This window comes from Empidonax traillii, unplaced genomic scaffold (genome assembly GCF_003031625.1).
Source record: "Empidonax traillii isolate 1590-97213 ecotype Southwest subspecies unplaced genomic scaffold, ASM303162v1 scaffold276:size1176444, whole genome shotgun sequence".
NCBI lineage: Eukaryota > Metazoa > Chordata > Aves > Passeriformes > Tyrannidae > Empidonax > Empidonax traillii.
In genome coordinates, this window is record NW_020955469.1 from 190,886 (window position 1) to 215,636 (window position 24,751).

General features: G+C 50.6%; 3 protein-coding genes and 1 long non-coding RNA gene across 5 annotated transcripts in view; 2 read left to right on the forward strand and 2 right to left on the reverse strand.

Moving 5' to 3' along the window:
* Positions 1-4,392, reverse strand: part of LOC114060448 (solute carrier family 13 member 2-like) — a 13,060-nt gene extending 8,668 nt beyond the window's left edge. The window contains 4 exon segments of the mRNA XM_027889964.1: positions 514-650; positions 990-1,118; positions 4,197-4,334; positions 4,336-4,392. Coding sequence (XP_027745765.1) covers positions 514-650; positions 990-1,118; positions 4,197-4,334; positions 4,336-4,377 — 446 coding nt within the window. The 5' untranslated portion in view covers positions 4,378-4,392.
* Positions 1-6,564, forward strand: part of LOC114060450 — a 7,973-nt gene extending 1,409 nt beyond the window's left edge. Inside the window, exons 2-3 of the long non-coding RNA XR_003571889.1 lie at positions 2,737-2,854; positions 5,719-6,564. This is a non-coding gene — a long non-coding RNA (uncharacterized LOC114060450). The remainder of the gene's footprint in view (positions 1-2,736; positions 2,855-5,718) is intronic.
* A 711-nt stretch (positions 6,565-7,275) lies between these two features.
* On the forward strand, positions 7,276-12,163 carry SLC46A1 (solute carrier family 46 member 1). The gene is made up of 5 exons (XM_027889963.1): positions 7,276-7,524; positions 7,952-8,804; positions 9,026-9,109; positions 10,111-10,267; positions 10,781-12,163. Exons 1-5 carry the CDS (start codon positions 7,276-7,278, stop codon positions 10,854-10,856), a joined length of 1,419 nt encoding a protein of 472 aa, XP_027745764.1. The 3' UTR covers positions 10,857-12,163.
* Positions 12,164-13,142: 979 nt separating this feature from the next.
* On the reverse strand, positions 13,143-22,896 carry SARM1 (sterile alpha and TIR motif containing 1). Of its 2 annotated transcripts, XM_027890030.1 has the most exons (9): positions 21,871-22,896; positions 18,540-19,158; positions 18,149-18,361; positions 17,947-18,038; positions 17,215-17,450; positions 17,008-17,101; positions 16,404-16,593; positions 16,179-16,300; positions 13,143-15,638 (listed from the first exon to the last, which is right to left on the reverse strand). In XM_027890030.1, the coding sequence occupies exons 1-9, from the start codon at positions 22,320-22,322 to the stop codon at positions 15,509-15,511; spliced, it is 2,148 nt and encodes a 715-aa protein (XP_027745831.1). In that variant the 5' UTR covers positions 22,323-22,896; the 3' UTR covers positions 13,143-15,508. The 2 variants fall into 2 exon arrangements, with proteins under 2 accessions (XP_027745831.1, XP_027745832.1); XM_027890031.1 differs by lacking the exons at positions 13,143-15,638; positions 16,179-16,300 and having other exon boundaries at positions 16,428-16,593; positions 17,947-18,057.
* Positions 22,897-24,751: the final 1,855 nt, after the last annotated feature.

Genomic DNA, 24,751 nt, shown 5'->3' on the forward strand with positions numbered 1-24,751 from the left:
AGTTTAAGCCATAAGGATGAGGATCCCTATTTTTCTGTAATTTTATCCCACCTCTATTATTTAAGATTCTCTTCTTACGCATCTAAAATTCTAATCCTCGTTTCAGTATTACTCTGTGATTTGCCTCAAAATTATTCTTTCGATGAGATGTAGATTATATATGAGATGGAAAGGGATTTATCTTGTATGTATTTTTATTCTATTGCTTTGTAATTTCCTTCAGCATTCCCTCTTGTTAGGAGCTAAGAGAGATTAAATAGGGGGATGCAGCCTCTGCATAGCTTAGAGTTAGTCTGGAAAACACTTGTTGTTTTCCAAACAAGCATCCTCATGTTTTCTCTTCTCTTGGCAATCAGTGGAGCAGGCAGGGAGTTCATGTTTTCTGTCTTTCCTCTGTGCTCTTTCCTGACTGTCTGAAGCTGTGTCTTAGCAGCATTGACTCTCTTGTTGCTATTTCTCCACCTAATGCCATAAAGTCCTTTATCCCATGGTGTTTTCATGGCTGTTACTCACAGGGCTGGTCTGACACCAGTGAGAAGCAAGACCCGGAGAGCCACACGCTTGTGTAGGTTCCAGTGCTCAATGGCAACAGCCATCACCAGTCCCCCTATAAAAAGCATATTGGTGTCCTTTAAATATTCCCGACAGACCTGTAACGTGGAACAAGGGAGAGAAAACAGTCACAAGAAGCCAAGAGAAAAGGTATTTTTCTGAGGGAGGTTGTTCCAAAGCCATCAGCACAGATTAACTCTGGCTTGCATCCGAACATTTGCTTTGATTTGAAATTAGCTCACTCTGGGCTTGTGCAAGTTCTGTTCTGTGAAGAAGATAGCCAATTCTCTGTGTAACAGCAGTGGAATAATAATAATAATAATAACAATAACAATAATAATAGTAATAGTAATAATAGGAAATAATCCCTTAATAAGAGAAGCTTATTAATGACTGATTAACACATAGGCCAATGTCAGTGAAGTAGTATCTCTTACTGTTGTTGAATCCATGATATTCATTAGTGGGAACAGCAGGACAGGTAGGAGAGCTGTGACAGCCAATGGCAGGGCTTCTGTGCACCAGAAAAGTGCCATCACTATGATAACATAACCGCATTCGGCCTCCTGGGGGGCAAGAGGGGAAGAGGAGACATGATCAGAACACACTGTACATGGCACTTGGGCTTTCAGAAGGCAACAGCCCATAATTACATTCATTGCCTGATAAAGGGATTAGAGAATAGGTCATTTCCTGTCTCCCATGTATCCTCTGAACTCTGCAGATTTTAATCAAATAACGAACTGTTCAACAACCTTGTCAGAACTCCAAGGAGTAGATGAAGCCTCCAGGGGGTGAAAAAATAGTAACTTAGGAAAAGAAACAAATGGATGACTTTGAACCTTTCATGATAAGGGATTCCTGATTATGCTGATAGTGTTATATTCTGTATTTATGTCCTTGAGTTGCAGAAATAGTTATGATCCAGTAAAGGCTTCTTCACCTTTTGCTCAACGTGTTCCAGGATATGGCAAAGGTGAACCCCAGCTAATCTCAAGAGCCTGGATTCCTTGTACTGTAAATACTACAATTTTTCATTGGATTTTTAGCTTAGTAGAGGCTTTGAAAGGCTCACTGACAGACTGGTCACAGGTCCTTTCAGCTTTCACTGACTTGCTTGTTTGACAAGTATGATCCCCTATTTCATATTACTCATCTTCTGAGAAAACATTGATTTAGTTCTGCTTTGGACAACCCCTCCAAATTTTTTTATAAAAATGTTTAAGACAGTCAGATTCAGAATTACTTCCTGCAACAGATTTTTGTATGGTTGGGCTGGGGATGAAAGCAAGAAGAAGTAATATTGCAGACTGTGGTGTCTTCCTCATTTTGGAACTCACACAATAATGGGTGACAGCAAATCCAAAGGAAGCAAAACGTGGTTGTTTGGCCTTGGATAAAGAATGACCACTAAAATACAATCGACAGTATGAATGAAATCGTAGTAATGCTTATTGAAGCTGGATTACAGAGGATTAAAACAAGGAGCTGGAATAATGGCTGGTAGAATTTGTGTTGCTTTAGAACATGCTCAGGACTTCTGGCAGGAGGTTATGGAGCTGGTGAAGGGGATGAAGGGGATAGCTCAGGATTCTACAGGAAATAGGAAGACAGCAGTCTAGGTGATGAATTACCAAAGCAGCCAAGTTTGAGAAGTAAATATGAAAAGATTCATGAAGAGATGAAAATATGCCTTTTTGAGCCTTATTTTTGAGTGAGAGCAGTAAGAACCTTAATTACCCATCCCATAAAGCACTGAAAGAAATTTCTCATTTCGATGAACCTTTTTATCCATTTTTGTTCTTAAAAGACACCAATGGGTGCCTTTTGAGAGACCCTAGCAGAGTTCTGGGATATATCTCATAGGCACAGTGTTACTGGCTTCCATCCTGCTGTGGAAAATCAGTAAAAGTAGGAAAAAACCTTTTCACAAAGTCAGTTTTCCTGTAAGGATGTTTTTCTGTCTTTAAGCAAAATTTTTAGCATTGTTTTCTCTCAATTATAATAGTTTGGTGTCCAGTGCTCTGTCATTATAGGGTGGGTTAATAGCACAGCAGAATGGAAAAATGTGAAATTCCATCCTGTGAGCTGCCTGCTCACATCACTGCTGCATGTGGAGGCACCAGCTTTTCCTGCTCAGCATCGCCAGGGTGCACAATTGTAACCCAAAAAATCTTCTTACAGGTTGCAAAGGGAAAAGTCCAGGCCGTTTTAAATTTCTGTGTTCTTGCTGACTACATAGAAACCAGAGAGAGTCATTTTCACAGAGGAACTGAGCCAAGACTGCCAAATCATTCCACAGGTAACACCATGGACTTACTGTATGTAACAATGCCTCCAGCAAGTGATCTTGAACTTGTGGGCTCAAGACAAAAAAAAAAAAAATAATCTCTCTCTGGCTTCTTAGAACTCTTGTGATTCAGATCTCTTTTCCCTTCAGTAACTCTTTCGCCTATGAAAAGTTGACTTTAAAAAATAAGGTACTTTTTCTGTTTTTCTTCCTAGTAAGCTTTCAAGTAATAATTTAAACTATTTTATTTGCTTAGGTGCCACGCCTGAACAGTTACCACATTGCACCTCCAGCCAGTGCCGCTCTATCATTCACGCTTGCAGTCCTCTAGTCAGAACTCCAAAGTCTCTGATAACACTCAGAGCTGTGAGGAAGAAAGAGATTTGGGACAGGCAAGGAACAGCTGGTGAAGTGGAGAAGGAAGCTTGGAGAAGGAGACTATAAACTGGGAGTCAGCAGGGATCAGGAGACAGGCACAGGCCAGAAGGAAGAGCTACGACTTGATGTCCAAAGAGGAGTGACAGGAGAGGCAGATTGGGATGAGTTATTTCAAGATACTGGAGCTGTAATAAGAGACCTGAAGGCCAGAGATGAGATATTTCTGTGCAAAGAGATTGGGAGTGTGAGAAACATGCCAGAGTGAAGAAGCAGCAGAAGGGTGGCAGGCTGCTGGCTCACAGAGCTCTGTGTAAATGATCAGTGATCAATGTCCCAGATCAGTGATCAAAATGATCAATGTCCCAGCAATACCTGCCCCACTGCTACAGTTGCTGGTAGTTAACTTCCGAAGGTACGTAAGTAAGTCTTCCAAAACTTGGCATTTTAAATTTAAAATCCAAGTGTGGCAAGATTCTTACAGAAATATGCTAAAACCAGAGTGAAATACATAGCATTTTTCCTTATGTGTCAGAATGTCTTGTCCATCTGACCAAGGAAAATGCCTCTTCTACCTGGCAGTGACAACACAAGGAAAGAAAAGATGTGGACTGGATACTGTTAGAAACTCAGAAGGGGGATTAAAATTGAACCTTAGATTGGAACTGAGGTTCACACATACAATCTTTAGCATAGAAAGTCCTTTGCTAAATCAATCAGATGCAAAGCAGAAGTCACAAATCTCATGTCACTGAGTGTTCTTCTAGAACATGCAATCACAGATGTATCTGTTCATCTATCATTGCTTTTATAATGCCCCAATATCTGCAGATGTTTGATCAGGAAAAACAAAAGAGATCTTCAAGCAATAAATGTTCTCTGAGAAAGGATCTGTGCGGTCTGTTCCCTCTATCACTTACAAGGAGCAGCTCTGAGATGCGGAGATTTGGCTTTTAAATTGAACTTAAAAAGTTCTTACCTTGGTAGGCACTGCCAGAGGAAGAGCAAGAGCAAGAAGGGGTACAAAAATTATGATGAGGTATTTCCTGATGGCCAGGATCACCTCCAAGATGCCAGCCATGGTGCTGGAGCTAGCCCGGTGCTGAAAGGCCTGGGATCTGCTGCTGGAGACTATATAAACACTGGGGAATATTAACCATTGACCTCAGGAGATTGGGTGTTGATTTTGGAACTGTAATCGGAGAAAGAAGGAAGAGAACAAAGAAGGGAGGGGACAGCAAAAGAGTGTCAGACCAGGAACTTTCTTAAATCTTCCTGAAAGGTGGTCAGTCCAGGACAAAATTAACTCCTTGTGGACCGAGTAAATTTTTTAAAAGCCAACTGAAATTACCTATTTTTTAAAAATATTAATGGTTTTGACTTTAATAACATCATCTTTGAATAGGTACTGTCATTCCTCCTATAAAAAAGGGAAACTGCTCCCTCCAAAAGGGGTTGAAAATTGCTTTAAAAATATGTAGGGCACTGAAAACCACATCTGCATCTCCAATAATCAAATACAGGGATTAGAAACAACTATGTAAAATGTTATATAAACATTCACTATGTTCATTAAGAAATTCAGTCTGGGCAGCAAAATCCACTGGGCAGAGCTCCTGTCACCAGGTGCCACATCAAGCTCCTGGCACACAGGGACTGACAGTCCTTACCTTAGATCTTAGTGGACCAGGAGAGACTTTGCTATAGGGTATCACTTTGCAGACACTGGGGTTTTTTTTTCACCTTTCAGCTCTTACAGGTTTATAGGCACAGTTTTGGGAACTTGGAGGATGTATTGGGGGTAAAAAAAGTAAAGAAAAGGAAGGTGCTACAGGGAAATTACCAGCAATTCTCATCCCAGTTGCAGAAAACCTCCAAAATATAAGCTGTGAATTACTTGAATCTGTAAATAAGCAGGGATGGAACCAAAGGTTTTAATTCCAAAGGGAATGCCTTGCTAATGTCACTTTGATGGCTTTATTTGGTAGATTGTACAATCGCATCCCTCAGCTAAAGATTATAACACTTCCATTTTATTGGTATAAATTGTCTTGGCACTGTTTATAGCTTACTCAAGCAGAGAGACAAAAAGGAAAGCACTGACACTAGGTCATCTGATGTCAGCTCCACAAAAAGCTTCTGCTGTTTCTCTCTCTCATCCCTTTTCTGCCAGGGCTTGTTTTCTTTCAACAATGTGCTTATGATGGAAAACCAGCAGGGTTTCAGTTGCCAGAGCAGCAAGCTCGACTTGGGCATACTGCTCACAACAAAGAGAGCTTTAGCATTTCTCCCTCGGTACAAAAAGAATGAGAAAGAGCTTTCAAATGAATTATATTCCCTCACATTTTTGCATTCATTTAATGCTTAATTAGTGTCTTTAAAGGTGCAGTGGCAAAATCAGCCAAGAGCAAGGTATTTTTTTCTACTTTTTACTCTTATACCCTAAGGTTGCATTGAAAATCTAAAAGAACACATCGTTTTTGCATCTCTGTAACATGAAGATTGGCCTCCAGCTGCAGCCTCATCTGTGGGGTGTAAATAACAACGTGGAAGATTCTCAGGTGATGAATTGTGCCTGTTCTTCGGAAACAACACATCCTCAGCGATGTGTGAGTCATGATACCTGCAAAGATGATAAAAATGAGCTGTCTAAGTGTGTTATGGTTTGTCTCTTTGAGCTTTGCCTGTGGCCCATTAACAGTCCCTTGGTGTTGTCAAAGGAGCCATGCCAATTTACATTAGTTTGGAACAGTTTATATAAATGGGTTAATCTAACACTCTGAATCGTGTGCTTTGAATTTAAACAGCAACTTGGTCTTTGCTTACTGATCTGCTCTTTGAGGCAGACCAAACCTCACAGGAAACCAAACAGCACAGCCAAAGCCTCTTCTATTAACTGAGCTTCCAAGTTATTTTGTCCCTTATGAAATGAAGTGTTTTCTAATATGCTGTGAATTAATAGAAGTGATCACGCATTGCTAACTACAACATTTCACAGATTCTCACTGTATGTAAAATGTTGACTTTTGCTTTATTTGGAGAGAAGAAAAAACTGTGTTTATGTTTAAATTTCCTCAACCATCAGGCTTGGGGCAGAGTGGCTGGGAAGTGGCCCAGTAGAAAAGGACCTGGGGTTGCTGGCTGACAGCTGAACTTGAGCCGGTGTGTGCCCAGGTGGCCAAGGGCAACCTTGCTTGTACCAGCAATAGTGTGGCCAGCAGGACTAGGGCAGTGCTGGCCACTGCTGAGGCCAGACTTGAATCCTGTGCTCAGTTTTGGGCCCCTCACAACAAGAGAGGCACTGGGGGGCTGGAGTGCGTCCAGAGAAGGGAACAGAGCTGGGGAAGAGTCTGATGAGGAGTGGCTGAGGGAGCTGGGGGGGACTTAGCCTGGAAAAGAGGAGGCTCAGGGGGGACTTTATCAAGGTCAGAGGGGAAGCCGCACAAGGAGTGGCTGAGGTCACTCGTTTTTTCAGCCTGGAGGAGCCCAAGGGGAGCCCTCACCGTGGTCGGTCTGCAGCTTCCTCACGAGGGGCAGAGGAGGGGCAGGGCTGTTCCCTCCTGTCTGGTGACCACCTACGGGACCTGAAGGAGCGGCATGAAGCCATGCCATGGGGATTTAGATTGGATCCTAGGGAAAATTCCTTCACGGAGAGGGTTGTCCAGCCCTGGCAGAGGCTGCCCAGGGCAGCAGCGGAGCTACCATCCCTACAGGGATTTAAGAGTGTGGATACGGCACTTGGGGACATGCTTTAGTGGTGGCCTTGGCCATGCCGAGTTAACGTCGGTCTCGATGAGCTTAGAAGGCTTTTCCCACCTCAACAATTCTATGAAACAACACACGGCGGGCGGGGGTTGGGGGTGCGTGTGTGTGTGTGCTGAGCGCTGCATCTGTATCACGGGACTCGCTGCAGCGGCAGCGCCGAGGGATCCCGGGGACTCGCAGAACCCCCCCGGTTCCCGTGGGCGGCGGGGCGGAGCGGAGGGGCCCGGCCCGGGCGGAGCGGAGCTTGTCCCGACCCGGCCGGGCCGCGCCGCTCCCGCCCCGCCATGGCTGCCATGGCCGAGCCGCCGCCGCCGCCCGCAGCCCCCCCGGCACCCCCCGCTCGCCGCCGCCTCTGCCCGCCGCTGCTGCCCGCGGCCGAGCCGCTGCTGTTCCTGGCCACCGTGTCCGTGGGGCTGCAGGGCCCGCTCGCCACCCAGTACCTGTGGGACCGGCTGGGCGCCGAGCGCGGCTACCACGGCCACAACAGCAGCGGCTCCGCCGGCTGCGGGAACAGCAGCGATGCCCCCGACCCGCTGCGACAGGTGAGGGGGGCTCCGGGGGAGAGGGGGGACAAGGGAGTCCTCAGGGAGCCCTGGGGGACCAGGGAGGAACAGGGAAGGGGAGCGGGGGAAAGGGGGAGCTCCAGGGGTAGATGGGGAACTGGGGGGAGAGGGGACCCCCGGGGGAGTCCTGTGGGAAAGGGGACTCTGAGCGAGCGGGTAAACCAGGAGTCTGAACGGAGCAGGGGGTCCAAGGGGAGCCCTGGGGGTACAGGGAGGCCCTGGGAGCAGGGAGGAGCAGGGGGAGAGGGGGAGCTCGGGAGGAATGGGGTGTCCGTGGAGAGAGTGGAAACCCCAGGGGAGCAGGGAGCCCGGAGGGGAAAGGCAGCCTGGGGAGAGTGGGGGAGTGGAGAGCCCGGGGTGGCACTGGATGCTGTTGAGAATCCTCAGCCACCTGTCTCTCTTGCAGGAGGTGGAAGCCCTGGTCTCCCACTGGAACCTCTACATCAACTTGGGGGGCTTCTTTGCCAGTCTCTTCTCCGTGACTCTCTTTGGACCATGGAGCGACAGCGTGGGCCGCCGTCCGGCGCTCATCCTGCCGGCAGCGGGCATGGCCCTGCAAACGGCCATCTACCTGCTCGTCATGTACCTGGAGCTGCACGTCGCCTACTTTCTCCTGGGACGCCTTCTGAGTGGCCTGACGGGGGACTACAACCTGATCCTGGCTAGCTGCTTTGCCTACGTGGCTGACACCAGCGACAGGCGCACGCGGACGTTCCGGGTGGCCATCCTCGAGGCGTGCCTGGGCACCGCGGGCATGCTGGCCAGCATCGGTGGTGGACAGTGGCGCAAGGCCCAGGGCTACATCAACCCCTTCTGGCTCGCCTTTGCTGCCACCCTTGCTGCCACTCTCTATGCTGCTTTCTGCCTTCAGGAGTCAGTGAAGCAGAGGAGACCGGCCAGGCTGTTCACGCTCAGCCATTACAAGGCCGTGTTCAGGCTGTACCTGGCCCCTGAGCACCCGAGCTCCAGGTGGAAGCTCGCTCTTTACTCCCTGGCTTTTTTCCTTCTTGTCACAGTGCATTTTGGAGCCAAGGACCTCTTTGTTTTGTATGAGCTCGGCTTCCCTCTCTGCTGGGCTTCTGACCTCATCGGTTACGGCTCCGCCGCCAACTACCTGGCTTACCTGAGCAGCCTGGTAGGGCTGCGGCTGCTGCAGCTCTGCCTTGAAGACACCTGGGTGGCAGAGATAGGCTTGATCTCCAACATTGCTGGACTGGTTGTGATTTCTCTCGCTACCACAACAGCACTGATGTTTACAGGTGATGCTGAATTCTTAAATCCATATTTCCTAGAATATTAGGTTTCTCAGAACTGTATTACACTGCAGACACAGGTTAAAGTTCATTATAGGATCTAGGAGGATGAATTGGGTCTAAATACAGCAGGGAGAAACTGCCTGCATCTACAGATTTCTGGGACTGACTTTGGAGACTTTATTTTTCAGCCGGGCTTTCCCTAATGTGCTGTATCTTGCTCACAGGTTATGGGATTCTGTTCCTTTCCATGGCAGCCACTCCAGTCATCAGATCCAAGCTCTCCAAGCTGGTCAGTGAGACAGAACAGGGTAAGGAGTTAGCTGGTGTGCTTAAGCCACGTCCTGAAACACTGTTTTCTTGGAACACTGAAACAAAAATGTTTGAGGAAGTTAGGACTTCCGTGATTCCTCTGGACTCCTGTGTCTTTGCACTCACTTTCAGACCCAGGGTAGCATTTTACTTTTTTCAGAATAATTGTCATTCATTGATTTACACTTGCTGCGTTTTCAAGATGAGGACAAGGAAAAGCAAGATGAAAAGAATTTGCAGGAATGGTTCATTCATCTATCTGTTCATCTCTGAAAGGTTTACAAGGAGCCAGAGTTAAAATGGGTTATATAACAGGGAGAAAAGAGTGATTCTCCTGACCATAACTTTTCTCTGTAGATCAGTAACAGTGGGAAGAACCAGATGTTGTTGGAGGGTTATATCATTGACCGTGGTAAAAGATCATGGATAACCTGTAGGAGGAGCATGTTTGCCTTTCATCCAGTAATGTACTTGGAGATCGTGCACTTGCTGTGAAACATGACATAGGAATGTCTTGGGGCAGAGGGAGGAGGGAGTTGAGATAGGAGCAATCAATAGGGGATTTTGTACAATTCATGTTTCTTATTTTAGAATGAAGACACCAGATTACGATGCTAAATCTATAAATTGCTGTCTTCTGCTGTAGTTAATGTTTAACAAGTGATAAGATTTGCTTCTCAGTAGACAGATCTATGTAGCCCTAGTCTGAAGCATTCGCAATCCAGTTGATAGATAATATCCCTGGTCAGCCCAGGTGATACCAATTCTTCAGGTCTGTGAGATGGTCCTGGCTACAGAGAAGCAAGTGGGACAGGTTTAACGTGCCAGGCCAAGTCTGTGTCCCAGCTTGCCACACTTGATGCTCCCACACCTGTTTTCTGATGGGAAGTGCAAACCCTTAGGAAGATTCACAGAATCCCTCTGAAGGTGATGTGTTAAAGCCATTTGCAGGCATTAGCCACCTGTCTATCTCACCACTAATCTCTTACCTCTTTTCCAGGTGCTCTCTTTGCTTCTATTGCCTGCGTGCAAGGGGTGTGTTCCCTCGTGGCTACAGGAGTGTTCAACTCTCTCTACCCTGCGACCTTGCACTTCATGAGGGGATTCCCGTTTCTCTTCGGGGCTATAATCCTTCTTATTCCAGCAGCTATTATTGGGTAATTTAGTTCATATTTCTGAACTTTGCCACAGGACCTATGAAATGTCACGTGGAAAATATTATTTACTCTTCTTAGGAGAGACAGTTTTTAAAGCATATTTTCAATTGAGCTTATGAGATAGTGTTTGGTACCCCAGTAAACAGAAATACAGGTCATTTCTTCTGGAATCTGAGTCCTAGGGATAAATCTGCAGCCTGAGTAATGTAGCTGCAAATATTCAGAATGCTTCGAAGTTTCACTCCACCCTCAGTGGAATCCAAAATCTGGAGCTGAATTTGAAAGTCCTCCTTTTTGGAAGATATGGAGCTCTCAGCAGTCTCTCTTCCTGTCATTTCTTTAATTGTTAAAGCAAAAGTTGTATTGTGACAGAAAACATCCCGTGGTAGGTTCTGGGAGAAGGAATGTGTTGGGATTTGCAATAGATGTGCAGCAGCTCTTGGCAGGGTCATTTTGTTCTGTTCCTTTGAACATCCCAGTGTGCCTTCAAAGGTTCTGTTTGTTCTTTCGTAGGTGGATTCAAATCTGGGACTCAAAACATGACTACAATCACTTCCAAGATGGTCCCCCATCCCCTGCAAAAGACTGAGCAGCAACTTAGCAACAAGAAATTGGCCAGCACAGCAGTGTCCACCTGAAGATTGCCCTTTATTCTTCCCTCAAGAGACAGATTAGTGTGGGAGGGACACCCTACTTGTCCCTACTAACTTTTAAATGCCAAATATTTGGAAATCATGTCTCTGACTATAGGAGGAACCTGATTTGCGGATGTGAATGCCTCCTCAACATTGTGTTGGCTCATCTATCAGAGAAAACCCAAGAGACCCAGAAGCCAACCAAGCTGTTGTGGGCCATTTGCAAGGCTGGTTAGTGTTTGGGGTTTGGAGAAGGCACTGTGACATGCTTTTAAGGGGGAGAGAGGACTGAGTTCTGGTTTAATTGCCCAACACTGAGTACTGCAGTGTGTAGCAGATGAGCTTTTGGTGTGGGTGAGGAATGGATTGAAGCCTGCAGAGCCAGACTGAAGCAGAGGTGCCCAACAGTGTACTGCTGAGGAGGAATATCCATGCTCTGGATCAGCATGTTGCCAGTAAAAATCCTACAAGTGTCACATGCCAGACCAAGCTCCCACAGAAATCCTAATGGGGAGGGCTAGTTTAGCACAGGAGTGCTATTGCCGTCCTTATTGACTGAACCAGCCTTAGTTTTGCAATTGGAGGTGTCCTAGGAAGAGGATCTAATTCATGAAGCGTTTGTAGGAGTGCTAGTTGCATGTCCTGCCTGTTTGCAACTCAGCAAGCTGCTTTTAAAAAGTAACAAATCGTCTGAGAATACTACAGTGCAAATAGAATATATCCTGAGTTGGAAGGAGCCCACAAGGATCAATCATCAAAGCAACTCCTGTAGATGCCTTAATTGACAGTTGCCAAAACTGATGAACTTAAGGCTAAAACTGTCAAGATTGGGCCCCCCTAAATGAAACCCTTTACACTGTAGGTGTGCCCTAGTGTCTTGGGAAATCACTGCTGTGCTTATGACAGAGTCTTTCCTCACCGATACACTGTGTTGTAGTGATTAGCTGGTGTGGGACTAATGTCTTTAAGGTCAATTTTTTGTTGTTGCATGGGGCACAACTTTATGTTGGTGACCTCAGTTCTGCTGCCTCTCTCAGGATCTGTTGATGCCAGTAAGCAAATCTCATGTTCATGGTGCTTACAATTGTTCCTTTCAAAGCACTGCCTGTATTGCTGCAATCCAATTTCTTCCAAGTGCCATAAACCAGCAGTTCTGTGTACACTGCACTGCACACACTGTTCAAGTACCTGCAATAATGTCATTACTGTTACCTTCAAAATGAATAAAAACCTCCATTCTCTTTTATGGTTCATGAAATGACAGATTTCTTGTGCAGCTGTTGATATCGTTTGTCCTTGCCTTGTCCAGGGTTTCTCTCCATTATTTTTATGCCTTGTCCTTTATTGAAGACTTTGCAATAAAGAGGCAACAGTGGGAATTTATCTGCCTTGTGGAGAATGAGTGTGTGAGAGTCAAAAGTCAGGAAAAATGCAGGTTTGGGATTTACAAGGAGCCAAAACTTGGTTTTCCTGACCACCTGAGTAAAGGTTGCGGGAGTGCTTTGTCTGAAACGTGTCCTTAACTATGAATAAAATAAATATGAAATGCTTATACACAGCTTTGTTCCTGTCCATTAGGAGTTTGTGACAAAAGCAGGGCAACTGGAGAGAGGAAAACCAAGATAATTGGGAAGTAGAGAAGCAGGAGGTGGAGAAGCAGAGAGGTTTTAAGAACTTGGTGTTATGCCACTTGCTTCATGTAGGAATGCCAGGGGACATAAGAGTTACAGGTCTGATTGCTGGGCTAAGCCCAGAATTGGCCTCCCCGAGGAACAGGGCATGCTGTGAGTGTCGTGGTGGATATTTGTGGCTGAACTGATTGTGAAGTAAAGTTCTTCTCTACCACAGGCTCCATGGATGCCAATCCAAGCGGCTGCTCAGTGTGCAGTGAGGTGAAACTTGTGTACTGGCTCTGCTGCCCTGCTTGTGCCAGTGTGCTTGCAGGGGAGAAATTCAATAGGAACTATTATGCCTTATTAAAAAAATTAAAACAAAGTTTCTCTAGGCTGTCCTCCAAGAACTACAACAGAGAAGCCATGCGTGGTGACTGTGGGCAGCAGGCAGAGTCCCTGGGGATGCAGGGAGCTACATCAGTCCATGCAAAGATGAGTGTGAAGTGGGGTCCCACAGCAAATGGTGCCTGGGGAATGTCAGTTCTACTGCATGATGGCAAGGGAGAGCAAGTGCGAGGAGGCTGAAGCAAGAGAAGCCCATGATACAGAGAGAGATGAGGTGGGGATTTTGAGTATAAACCAGATTTATTAATAATTCCTGATAAAACAACTCCAAACACTTCTGACATGTCATAGCAAAGGAATGAAGGGAGGGTGAGGACAGAATTCCTTTCCTTGAGACTGCTGGAAGGGGCTGGGTATGAGAGATTTTGCCAGGAGCAGGGTGAGTTCATTAAGGTGCAGATAATGATGGAGAAACAGGAGGAGTCACAGTCTGTGCAGCTGGAGCATGAGGTGGGATCTTGTTCCAGGTGAGTCACCTGAGCTGTAGAGAACAAGTAAATCTCCACATTGAATAGTGGGCGAGGAGGTTAATTGCTACAGAGCTCCTGGGAAACAAGATGCAATAATCTTTGTGGGTATTATTGTAGGGAGAAAAATCCTTAGAACTGTTTGTGTGGGACTCCTTCAGTGGCCGTGGAGGCCTTGACATTCAATCAGTTATTCAAGACTTTTCCCTGAAGCAGCTCACAAGTGGCTTTTTTGCTTTAGCAGATTCACCTTTGGGCTCATCTGCTGGCTTCTTCATATTTAATCTGGAGATAAGATAGATTCTATTTCTAAGGGATTCTGGGCAGATATGGCTATTAACCTTTCACTAGAGAGCAAAGATGCCATTAACTGTGAGCTGATAAGAGCTACCCATAAAGCTGTGATTAAGCACCATAATTAACTTCTTTTTTTTTTTTTCCTGAAATGTTCATGAGTCTAAGCCAGGAAAAAAAGTGTTTGTGTTCCTGCCAGCAAGGCAGGTAGCAAGGCTTCAGGAAGAGCCAGGAGGAGGACAAGGTGGCTGAGACTCATCTTTATCTCTGGAAAGAGTTATCTGGAGCAGGGATGGGAAGAGGAGCTTGCTGCTTCTGCAGGGTGATGCAGCAGCCTGGTCTTCAGAGCATCAGGGCAGCCTGTTTTTTTTCCGTGTTCCTCCCTGCTCTTACTCCTGCCCATGCTCTGAACAAGGATGTCTTTTAGCATTACTCACTTTGCTCTGCATCAATAAATACAAACTCAGGTAGGAGCTGCAATTTCTGCTCCTAACATGCAGAATAGCAAGTTGCTTAGAGGCTGCTCACCCTCCAAGCGGGTGGGAGAAGCAGGACAAGGCTGGGAGCATGGAATTCAGGGATTTGTGTCAGGATGCCCAAGGTTTCTCACCAGCAGTGTTGGCAGAAGGCAGTGCCAGTCCTGCTCCCAGCTGGAGCTCACTCCTGGCATCCTTTGCCAGCCCTTTGTATCAGCTTTACACTTCCTTGATATTTTAAGGCGAGTAGCTGCAAAAAGCCCCAGTGGGTGTTGAGAGGAGCTCAGTAGAAAGAAATGTGGTGTTAAATCCAGCAGTGAGTAGGGACAACCCCAAGGAGCTCAGCCAGGGCTGTTGGGGTGTGTGATGGTCATCAGGGAGATACCCCAGCTCCTGCTGAAGGAGATCTGCTGTGGAGCAGGGACAAAATAAAATACAGCCAGTGGATAATAACTCCATGAGTACAGCACAGCAATTAGCATCTTGCCTATCTGCATGGAGATATGTCTTCCAGAGTCACAGTTGAGCCTCCCACACCCTGGAAGTACGGACCTGATAGAGTAGTGAAGCTGAGACATCAGATGGAGGCAAGGAAGGTGTTTTAAAAGCACTTCTTGCAGAAATCCTGCAGGAACTTTGCATGGTCTAACCCCAAACTTCCGTTGCCAGAGTTAAGAGCACACAGTGGTTTTGCAGCACTGGGAGGTGGAAGGCCCTTAGGACGGGAGTGAACTCTGGTGATAAAGGGACATTACTGGAAAAGAGAAAGCAGTTCAGAAGGCCTCTGCGTGTTATCTTTCCCAAACACAGGGATTTTGTTAGGGCTTAGCTTTTATTTGCCCTTTCCTGCTCGCAGTTGCTGACCAGAAGGATATTCCCATGGCACAAGCAGAGCCACACGGTGCTCATAGACGATTTCCTGTCAGTTGTTCTTCTCTCCCATGTGTCCTTTCACGATGGATCCTCATCAGTTCCCCAGTTTTCAGTCCTTGGAAGATCCTGCCTCTTTGGGCGTGCTCCTGGGGAAAGCTGGAGCGTTTGAGGGGTGCTGGATAGTGCCAGTCTCTCTCACACTCCCTGCACGTCCTGCTGTCCCACAGGAGGATGTGGAAGACAACTTGTCCATCCCAGAGTCCGGCCAGGCTTGGCTCACCAGGCGCCGTGTGAGTGAGTACTGACCTTTTAGGTCCAGCGACTTGTATTTGGAGGGTGAAGAGGGGAAAACGAGCCACAGGCCTTCTCTCAAGCCAGGGTACTAAGATGGGAAAAAGTCAGGAGGGACAAACTGGGACCCACACAAAAAGGGGTCACCTGGGAAGTCTCTGGAGGGGATGAGGCAGCTGTGCTGGTTCTAGCTCTGCCCCATGGAGAGCGAGCAGTCCAGCCCATTCTCCGACCCAGCCGAGGAGTCCCGGGAGGAGCGGCCCTGGAGAAAGCGGATGATTTTCTCGATCGTGGCCTCCTGGTACTCATGGGACCACCTGTGTTTTTTTGAGGAGAAAAATGTGATTTAATTTTTCTGTTGTCTGAGATGTCACAAGATAGCTCTGTCCATTTGGGCTGGGAGACAGAGACCCCCTTCATCCACCCCAGCTCTCTAGGAGATCCTCCTTTTCCTTGTGGAAAATGCAGCAACACTGGATGCTGCGGGATGCCCTGCCAGGCTGGGATGCATGAAGGGGAAGCAGGAGGGGAGAGGAATCCAAGTGAACTGCAAAACCTGACAGCATCACTCCTGCCTGGAGAGCTGGGGGCACAGGGAAGGGTGTCCTCCCAGCGGTGCTGACATGGGGAGCTCTCTCACCCAGAGGAGCCTCAAGCACAACACCAGCAACAGGGATGTTATGGGAACCTTTGCTCCCTGCATGCTCTGGATTACCTGAAGTGACTCACTGCTCCTTTGACCTGTTCTGTCTCCTTCACGTGTTTCTCGCAATGTCCTTGTGCTCTTTGCTACTGCTTATGCAAGGTGTTCTCTCCAGGTGTCAAGGAACCCCAAGGCACAGATGGCTTTTACTTACTTGATACCATTAAATTTCAGGACAGCCCTCATGTCCTTGGGAAGCGTTTCTGGATCTGGCCACTCAAAATGGTCTGTAACAGGTACAATGTTCTTTCCAGAGTTCAAGGCTGTCACAATCTCCTGCAGGAACATGCAGGTGCTCAGACTATGGCCTGTGTCAGCCCATCACCAGCCCCTTCCTGCTCCAGTGTCCACCCAGCTCCCACATGATGGCATTTCCTACCTTGTGTACCCAGTCCTTGCACTCGGGGTCTTCCATGCACTTATCCAGTGCGTTTGGTGAGAGGACCAGCACAAAATTCCGGGCGCTCATGACGCTCTGAATCAGCTTGTCCTCAAACTTCCCTGCCTCCAGCTTCTCCACGTCAATGAACACGCTGAAACCGTGCAGCTGCAGGTGGACCTTCAGCAGGCTGGTAGCAAAGGAGGACAGCACCATAAGGAGAGGTTTCATGTGCTCTCCCACCCCATTGCTAAGATACGGTGAGACAGAGGAGCAGCAAAGAGGCTCCCACAGGGAATGGCACAGTCCTTGAGATGCCAGCTCATGCAGAGAACACTGGGAGCTGATATTAGTTCCCTGCTGTGATTCCCTAAGGGCACAGCTTGAGGAAAGGGTAAGTCAGTGTCAGAGGGGGACAAGGTGGCAGTGACAGGACTGGGAATTAGCCTGTTCACTGTGCAGGTTATGGCACATGCTGTCCCTATTTGCCCTGTGGGTTTTGGCAGCATCTCCCTCCTCTCCATTCTGCATTTTTCCCACAACTGATAACCTGCCTTTGCTTTGGACTTCAGCCCAGCACCACACTCTTGCCTGCAAGACTCACCTGGCCAGCTGCGACCCGGTGCTCCTCCGGTAGCTGATGAACACATCGGTCCCATTTGACGTGGTTTGCAGAGTTATAGGGGAGTGAAGTGTTTCTGGGCAGAAAAAACAGCAACCAAAAGTTAACAAAACCCCAACAGCTCACCCCAAACAGCCCTCAGTGCTCATCCAGCCCCTCCCGCCTGTCCCGCAGTGGCGGTGCCCTCACCCCTGGCCGCGGTGAGGATGCGGACGCGGTGGAAGCCCGTGTCGATGTGACAGTCCTCCTGCAGCTGCTGCTCCGTCACCCGGTGCAGGAAGTTGCGGTTGATGCCGCAGGTGAGCAGGTTGTAGGTGTACTGCCGGAATTTGGGGTCGATGCCGCCCAGCCAGTCGGCCAGGTTGCTGCGGTCGCACGTGGAATAGTTGGCGAAGGTCTTGAGCTCTGTCAGCTCCCGGAAAAACCTGGCAGAGAAAGAGATGGTGGTGTGGAGCAGGGAGGGCAGGGCTGAGGGGCCAGGCAGGACCTAGAGACGTGGTACCGCATCTTTTATCTACCCAGGAGAGAGTGCAGCTCCATGCTGTGGTGAAGGATGAGAGAAAGGAGTAGAAAAGAGAACAGCTGCATGGGAGTGCTGGTCCTCGGGTGCAGGGGTGAGAGGAGCTCAGCTAAGGAAGGAGCAGCTTGGGTCCCATCTTTCTGAGTAAGTTGTAGGATCCCACATGCCTAGTGCCATAGGTGGTCTTTCCCCATCCAACACCTCTGCCATACACTGTCTGCATTGCAGAAATCCCTCTGGGACTGCAAAGTGCAGTGGAAAAGTCCTGGCAGTCCAGGTTTTGCATTTGGAGGATCTCTGTTCTTGTCTTTGCAAGAAGGGAAATGCACAGACCTTGTCCCCAGCTCTGCCACTGCGGTGATGCCATGAAGGAGTCCAACATGCCCTGGTGACAGTCCTACCTTTTCCGAGTGATGCTGGAGTCCATCCCCAAATCCTCTTGCAGCTCCTTCTCTGTCAGCCTCAGGAGAATGTCTCCATCCACCTGGTGATCCTGCCAAGAGAAATCCAGGCTGGAAAGGTCCCAGGAAAAGGTTACACCTCTGCTGCAAGATGGGGGAGAAGGGCCCATCCGTGTATCCCTCCCCCGGCACACACCCCTACCAGAAATCTCTGGCAGTATTTGTTGAATCCGATCTGCTGCAGCCACGTCTGCACCTCACAGGACTTCCAGTTGGGAACTGTGGGCAGGATGCGCCGAGGAACCTCCTCCCCTATCATGCGCAGCACCTTTTTGGCCAGGGAGGAGGTGGTGCTGCTGGTGGAGTAGCACACTATCCTCTTCAGGCTCTGCGTAGCCCCGATCTCACCAAAAATCTGGGGACATGAAAGGTGGAGAGTTTGCTTTCCCTCCTCCTCCCCACAAGCTGTGCCAGGCCAGGCGTGCAGGAAAAGGGTGCTTGGTGAGCTCACGGGGGAGCAAAAGGCACCAAGCTGCAGTAGTGGCCACCCTTCCCTCTGGCACCGCCTTCCTTCAGGCCAACCTACCCTTTACCTGTGTTTTCTTCTGCCTGGTTTTGATGGCGGCCTCGGTGCAGAGGTAGAAGGCGGCGATGCACTGGGCTTCCAGCCGTGAGCTGTCCAGCAGGGGCACAAGCCGCTGCAGGTCCTCCGCCGTCCGCCCCTGGATGTTGTCACTGCTGCCCAGCATCTTGCAGGCGAACCGCTCCGGGTCCAGCGAGGCGATGAACGGCTCCACCAGAGCCAGAGTCCCCGAGCGCTCCACCTCCTTCTCGATTTCCTTGTTGGTGGCCAGCACCGTGATGGCCAGGCACGCGTGCAGCCGGATGAGTTCGTCGTCCTTTGAGAACACCAGCGGGAAAAGCCATTCTGCCGCCCTCTTCTCGATCATCAGGCGCTGGTTGGCCTGCCCTCCGTACATGGCACAGTTGGCCAAGGCCATGGCGCAGTGCCGCAGCACGACGGGGTCCGTCCAGCGGCACCAGTACAGGATGGCATCCAGGCCCCCGTCAGAGATGAGCTGGAAGCAGGTCTCCTCAGTGTGCTTGAACATGTGCTCCAGGATCCCAGAGACGCTCTGAGCCAGCTGGGGCACATCTCGCTCCTTGGCTAAGTTCAGAATCACGCCCAGGCCGATCCGAGCGATCCGATCCCTGAGGGAAGGAGGGGCACAGGAAGGTGAAGGGCAGATGGATGTGCAAGGAGGGAGAACAGTGACTTGCATGTGAACTCCCTCATGCTTCAGTGGCATTTGTACCAGGACAGACAGATGTTTCCCTATGGGACACAGGTGACAGATAAGCAATGCCATGAGATGCAACAGGCCGTGTTGGGAGAACTGGTGTTGGAAGAACCTGTCTGAGTCTGACGGAAGAGCTTGTGACGGGACAGGACATGGGATGCACAGCCCAGGGCCACCTCATTAGATGCTCTTATCCTCAGGGCAGGACATACATGGCAACTAACAGGCAGGTTAGAAATGGATTTGCTGTATCAGCATTGCTTAGGGGTGTGTGAACTGCTTTTTGTTACGGGGTGAAACTTGTTTATGCTGTCAGGACAGGGCTTTCGCACCTGGCTGAGCAGCCATGCTGCCCTGTCCACAGGGACGAGTGAGTGTCAGAGATGCCTGTCCTGGGATGGCAGCTGGAGGAAAGCTGTTTGTTTCCTCCATCCTGTGCTCTCCTAGAAGAGGACAGCAAGAGCCCAGGGCATGTGGCCAAGGGCTGCTAGCTGCTGCTCGGCCATGGCTGGCCTTGGGAGCCCTGTGCTGCTAGGATGGTCTTAAAATGACACCTGAATAGGGCTGTGCCCTGAAAACACAGTGATGAAAGGGGAAATCAGGATCATAGAATGGTTTGAGTCAGACAGGACTTTAAAGCTCATCTCATTCTAACCCCTGTCCATGGGCAGAGACACCTTCCACTAGACCAGGTTGCTCCAAGCCACATCCAACCTGGTCTCGAACACTTTCAGGGATGCAGCAGCTGTAGCTTCTCCGGGCATCCTGTGGCAGTGCCACATCACCTTGTGAGATGGGCTCTTGGCTGCCCTCCCATGAGCTTTCCTGGGGTGAGCAGCAGCTCCATCTCTGCCCTTAGCACCTGTTTGGTGCTGTGATGGACCTGCCTGGTTTGTGAGGCAGTGCTGGCACAGATGCCCCATGCTGTGCTGCTCATGAGGGCAGTGCCACGCTGCCACCCCCGTGGTGGTGGGGTGATGGCACACCAGCTTCTGTGCTGGCAGGCGGGAAGAGCATTTCTGGGAAACCTGTGACCCACAGGGCTCACGCTGACCTTGGGGTGGATTTGACAGGAAATGCTGTGGAGAGCTCTGGGAAAAAAAGAAAAAAAAAAAAAAGCCCTCGGCCTGGGTCTGGCTCCAAGCCCAGACTAGGACATGGAGCTGGATGACAAACACGGCCCCAACCAGGTCCCTGACTCCCTGCAGCTGCAGATGGAGCCAGGACTGGTCCAGCTCCCAGCTAAACACCACTGCAGCTGTGCACGGAGAGGAAGAGGTCTGTAAGCCAGAGGCTTGGATCCAAGGGGGGAACCCACACCTCCCTGCCATCGCTCAGAGGTTGATGGTGGGTCAGGCTGCAGGAAGCAAGGGGCTTGGGGCCCACGGCTTCTCCAAGACCCTGACCCATGAACTGCTCCTGAAGCAGAGATGGCAAATCCAGCAAATGCTTTCTCTTGCCAAGAAGCTGAGTGCTGAATGCAGAGCATGCCAGTGATGCTTCCTGGGATTAAATTCCGCCCTAATGGGCTTTCCTGATTTAGCTGTCACTTATTTTTGCCTGCCAGTGCATGCAGTGAGGCCCAGGCTGGGAGTCCACAGTCTTACAGTAAGCGACATCGCCCAGGAAGCTGGAGCAACACTTTGGCCTGGCTCTCTCCACATGCTTTCCAGAGCCCCGGCTGGGGACGGCTGGGTTGGGGTGCTCCGAGGGAGAGCAGAGCTGGCAGAGTGCATTTGGGGTGTTGGAAGGGCGGGTTGTGTGTGGGTGCTGCATCAGCAGTGCTGTGCATTCAGATGTGCCAGGTGCCATGTGTGCACATGCACCTTTGTGCAGGTATTTGCACACACACACACACACACACACACACACACACGGAGGCACACGATCCCACCCCACCTGTGCCGATGCTCTGGTACAGCCAGCCCAGTGCCTCTCACCTGTCCTGGGCAGCAGCACATGTGTCTGAGCGAGGGGCTGTGGGCTGGGGGGCTCTGAGGCCCACCCACCAGCCAGCCCCCTCCTTATGGTTCCATTCCAGCCCTGGTCAGCAGCAGGAAGTCTCTTGAGAAGCGGCTTTGTCCTCCTCCTCCTCCTCCCGCTGAGGTTATGGCTAAGGGGGAGTTTGCGTCTTGTCCTTGGGGTCAGATGCTCTGAGCCAGCCAAACTGACTCAGCTCGATCACAAAGGGTGGCCACAGGCTGAGTGGGGGCACCCCAATCCTCACCAGCATCCCTGAGCTGGGGCTGGTCCTCCTCCCTCCAGCTGCGGGGGAAGGGAGCAGCTCATACTGTTGCCTGGACATGAGTCGTGGACCCTCTGTGCAAGTGCTGGGTGTGGGGGGATATGGTGGGGGTTGGTGCATCAGGAGCACCCACAGCACCCAGAGCAGGGAAATTTAGAGGGTGTGGGTGAGATGGGTGTGGGCAGGTCAAGGCCAAATTGGATGGGGCTTGGAGCAACCTGGTCTAGTGGAAGGTGTCCCTGCCTATGGTGTGGGGTTGGAACTCTTTAAGGTCCCTTTCAACCCAAACCATTCCGTGACTCTGTGAAAGAGCTGATGGTGCCTGGGGCGGTGGGGAGGGCTGTGCCTGGCAGGGTGAAGGGCTCTTTGCAGACTCACCTATTTTCTGCCACCAGGATCTGCTCCAGGAGTTTTCCTGCCTGGCACTTGGTCTCCAGCTCGGCAGTGTACAGCAGGTTGAGCAGCAGGTCCAGGCCCCCCTCCAGGCGGATCACATCGCACAGCACCTTGGCCACGTCCCTCCCCAGCGCGGGCATCCCCCAGGCCTCCTCCACCAGGCGGAACACCTCGGTGATGGCCGCCCGCAGCCCCTCGGGGGTGGTCGCCTGCGTGGCTTGGGCGATGGCCCGGCGCAAGGCGGGCAGGACCCGCTCCAGCGCCTCCCTCACTTCGGTGCCCACCCCTGGGGAGACCCTCCGGTGCTCCCGAGCGCTGCCCCCGCCCGCCCAGCCGCCCGCCCGGCTCACACACTCGGGCACCGTCAGCCGCTCCGCGCTCGCCATGGCCAGGGACCGGCCCAGGGTGTGCAGGGAGAGGAGCAGGGCGAGCATCCGTGGCTGCTACCGCAGCATCCCCTGCCACCGGCCCCGCAGCGGCCGCAGGGACCTCCCGCTCCTGCGCGGACACGGGTGGCCGGAGGGGCGGGGGGCACGGGAGGGGGGCCGCGTCCCGCTCCCCCCTCTGCCCTGTCGGGATGCGGAGCTGGAAGCGGAGCGGGATCCGCCTTCCCCGAGCCGGGCTCAGCATCCCGGTCCCCGGGGCTGATGTCACCGGGCGCAGGCGCCGCCTCTCCGAGGAGGGGCTCGGTCCGGCAGCTGCATCCCCCTCCCGCTGCAGATGCTCCGGCATCCCCCCAGACCCCTCCTGCCACCAGCCCTGGAGGGATTTAACAGAAGCGGGGATGTGGCACTTGGGGACAGGGCTTAGAGTAGGCTTGGCAGGGCTGGGATAACGGTTGGACTCGATCTTAGAGGTGTTTTCCGACCTAAATTCTATGATCCTATGATTGCGGCCTTTCAGTACTTAAACAAGCCTTACAGAAAAGAGGTAGAGTGGCTTTTTACACAGGTAGATAGTGATAGGGCAAGGGGGAATGGTTTTAAACTAAAAGAGGAGTGATTCAGATTGGATATTAGGAGGATATTCTTCCTTGTGAGGGGGGCGATGCACTGGCACAGCTTGTCCAGAGAAGCTGTGGATGTCCCACCCCTGAAAGTGTTCAAGGACAGGCTGGATAAGTCTTGGGGCAACCTGTTATTGTGGAAGACGTCATTATCCATCCACAGCAGGAGGCTGGAACTAGACACAAACTATTCCACGGTTCCACAGCCCGAGTTGGGGCTTGTCCTGCTGTCCCCACGGCCCCCCACCTTGCCTGAGCTGCTGCTGTGGTGGTCACCTCCACAGCAGGCAGGGAACCCCACGCTGTTTTTGCAGAAGGTCTCTCAGGAGCCTCTGCAACCAGGGAGGGGGCACAGGGAGCAGGTAAAGAGTCAGGCACCGTGGTGGGCACAGCCGTGGTCACAGCGAGGATGTGGCCAGACTAGCACAGTTTGGAATCCGTTTGGTATCAGCAGGGGGGTAAATACCCTTTGCTTAGTGGAAATTCAAAACAGCTCTTCTGGGTGGGCTCTGGATTTGCATGATAAAGGAAAGAGCAGAGGAAGCCTGGGCCTCTTTTGTTTTCTTTTTTCCAGGCCAGACGTGCTCAGGGCAGAAATGCTTTGGACATTTCTCGCCTGTGCTGGGAGGAGCAGCTTAAATCCTTGGCTCCAAAACCAGGTTGTTGCCAGCTCAGCCTGAGACTTAAATTCAAGTTGATGTTTTGATGTGACAGAGTAGCTTTTAATCCTCTCTGAATCCACTGCGCAGGGACAGACAGAGAAGGGGACATCAACTCACAGCGAAGGACGTGAAACAAGACACCCCGAGTGGTACAGCATCGCGGGAGAGGCTCGGCACAGAACCAGTAAGGATTTTTCTGATAAATTATTGTTAATCAGGGGTAATGATACGGCCATTGCAGTGCAGAGCAGCAGAGGGATTTGCTGCCCAGGGGCATCAGAATTCAAACCATTCCCTCAGGCCTGTCCTGACAAGCCAAGAGAAACTGAACTTTGCTTTGCTTTGCTTTTAGTTTTGCTTTGCTTTGCTTTTTGGGAGGGATTTCCAGCCCCAGAAGCCTGGGCTCTGGAATGGCTGGGGTTCCCAGCCTTGTGCTGCGGGATCAGCCCCATCGCCTGAGCTCTCCTTGCTGGGTTTGCTCAGCCCTTCTCTGCAGAGGCTCCCCAGAGCCCTTTTATCCAACCAACCCCTCTCCTGGGATCTTGTGCTGGCACGGAAGGGCTTGCTGAGCCTTCATGGGTCTGTGGCTGGTGGTTGGGAGCCTGGAGCAGCAGGAGGGAGCTTTGTCTCAGCTGATCAGCAAAAGCAGCTCAGACATTGCCCAGCCCTTCTCCCCCACAGCCTCCGGCAAGCCTGAGCTCTGTCAGGGCTCTTGTGTCCCCCAGGTTTGTTTCAACAGGGGTGGTATAAAGCCGTAGTGCAGCACTGGGCTGGTGCTGGCATCTGGGGACAATGCCAGCCCTGCCATAGCTGAGGCTGGGGGACAAGGAGGGGGGACATGGGCTTCAGGAAAGGTCTTACTCCAACAGCCCATGTCTGGTGGCTGCCCTTGGCTCCCCAGGGCTTCACAGGTGGAAATGCCTGTCTCAAAACCAAATAAAGCTCTTTTTAGCAAGGATGGGAGCATGTGATGCCAGGAACTGCTTGTTTCTGAGCTGGCAGAGGAGAGACCCTCGGAGAAGAGGGCACCCTGCTCAGGTTCTTCTCTCCCCAAATCTTGCATCACTTAAAGCCCAGAGCTGCACCACTCCTGTCCCAGGGCTGGGATGAACCCCATGGAGTTCCTGTCCTAGCAGTGCTGCAACAGCACAGGCAGCAGAGGAAGGATTGCTGCAGCCTCATGTACGTTTGCTCC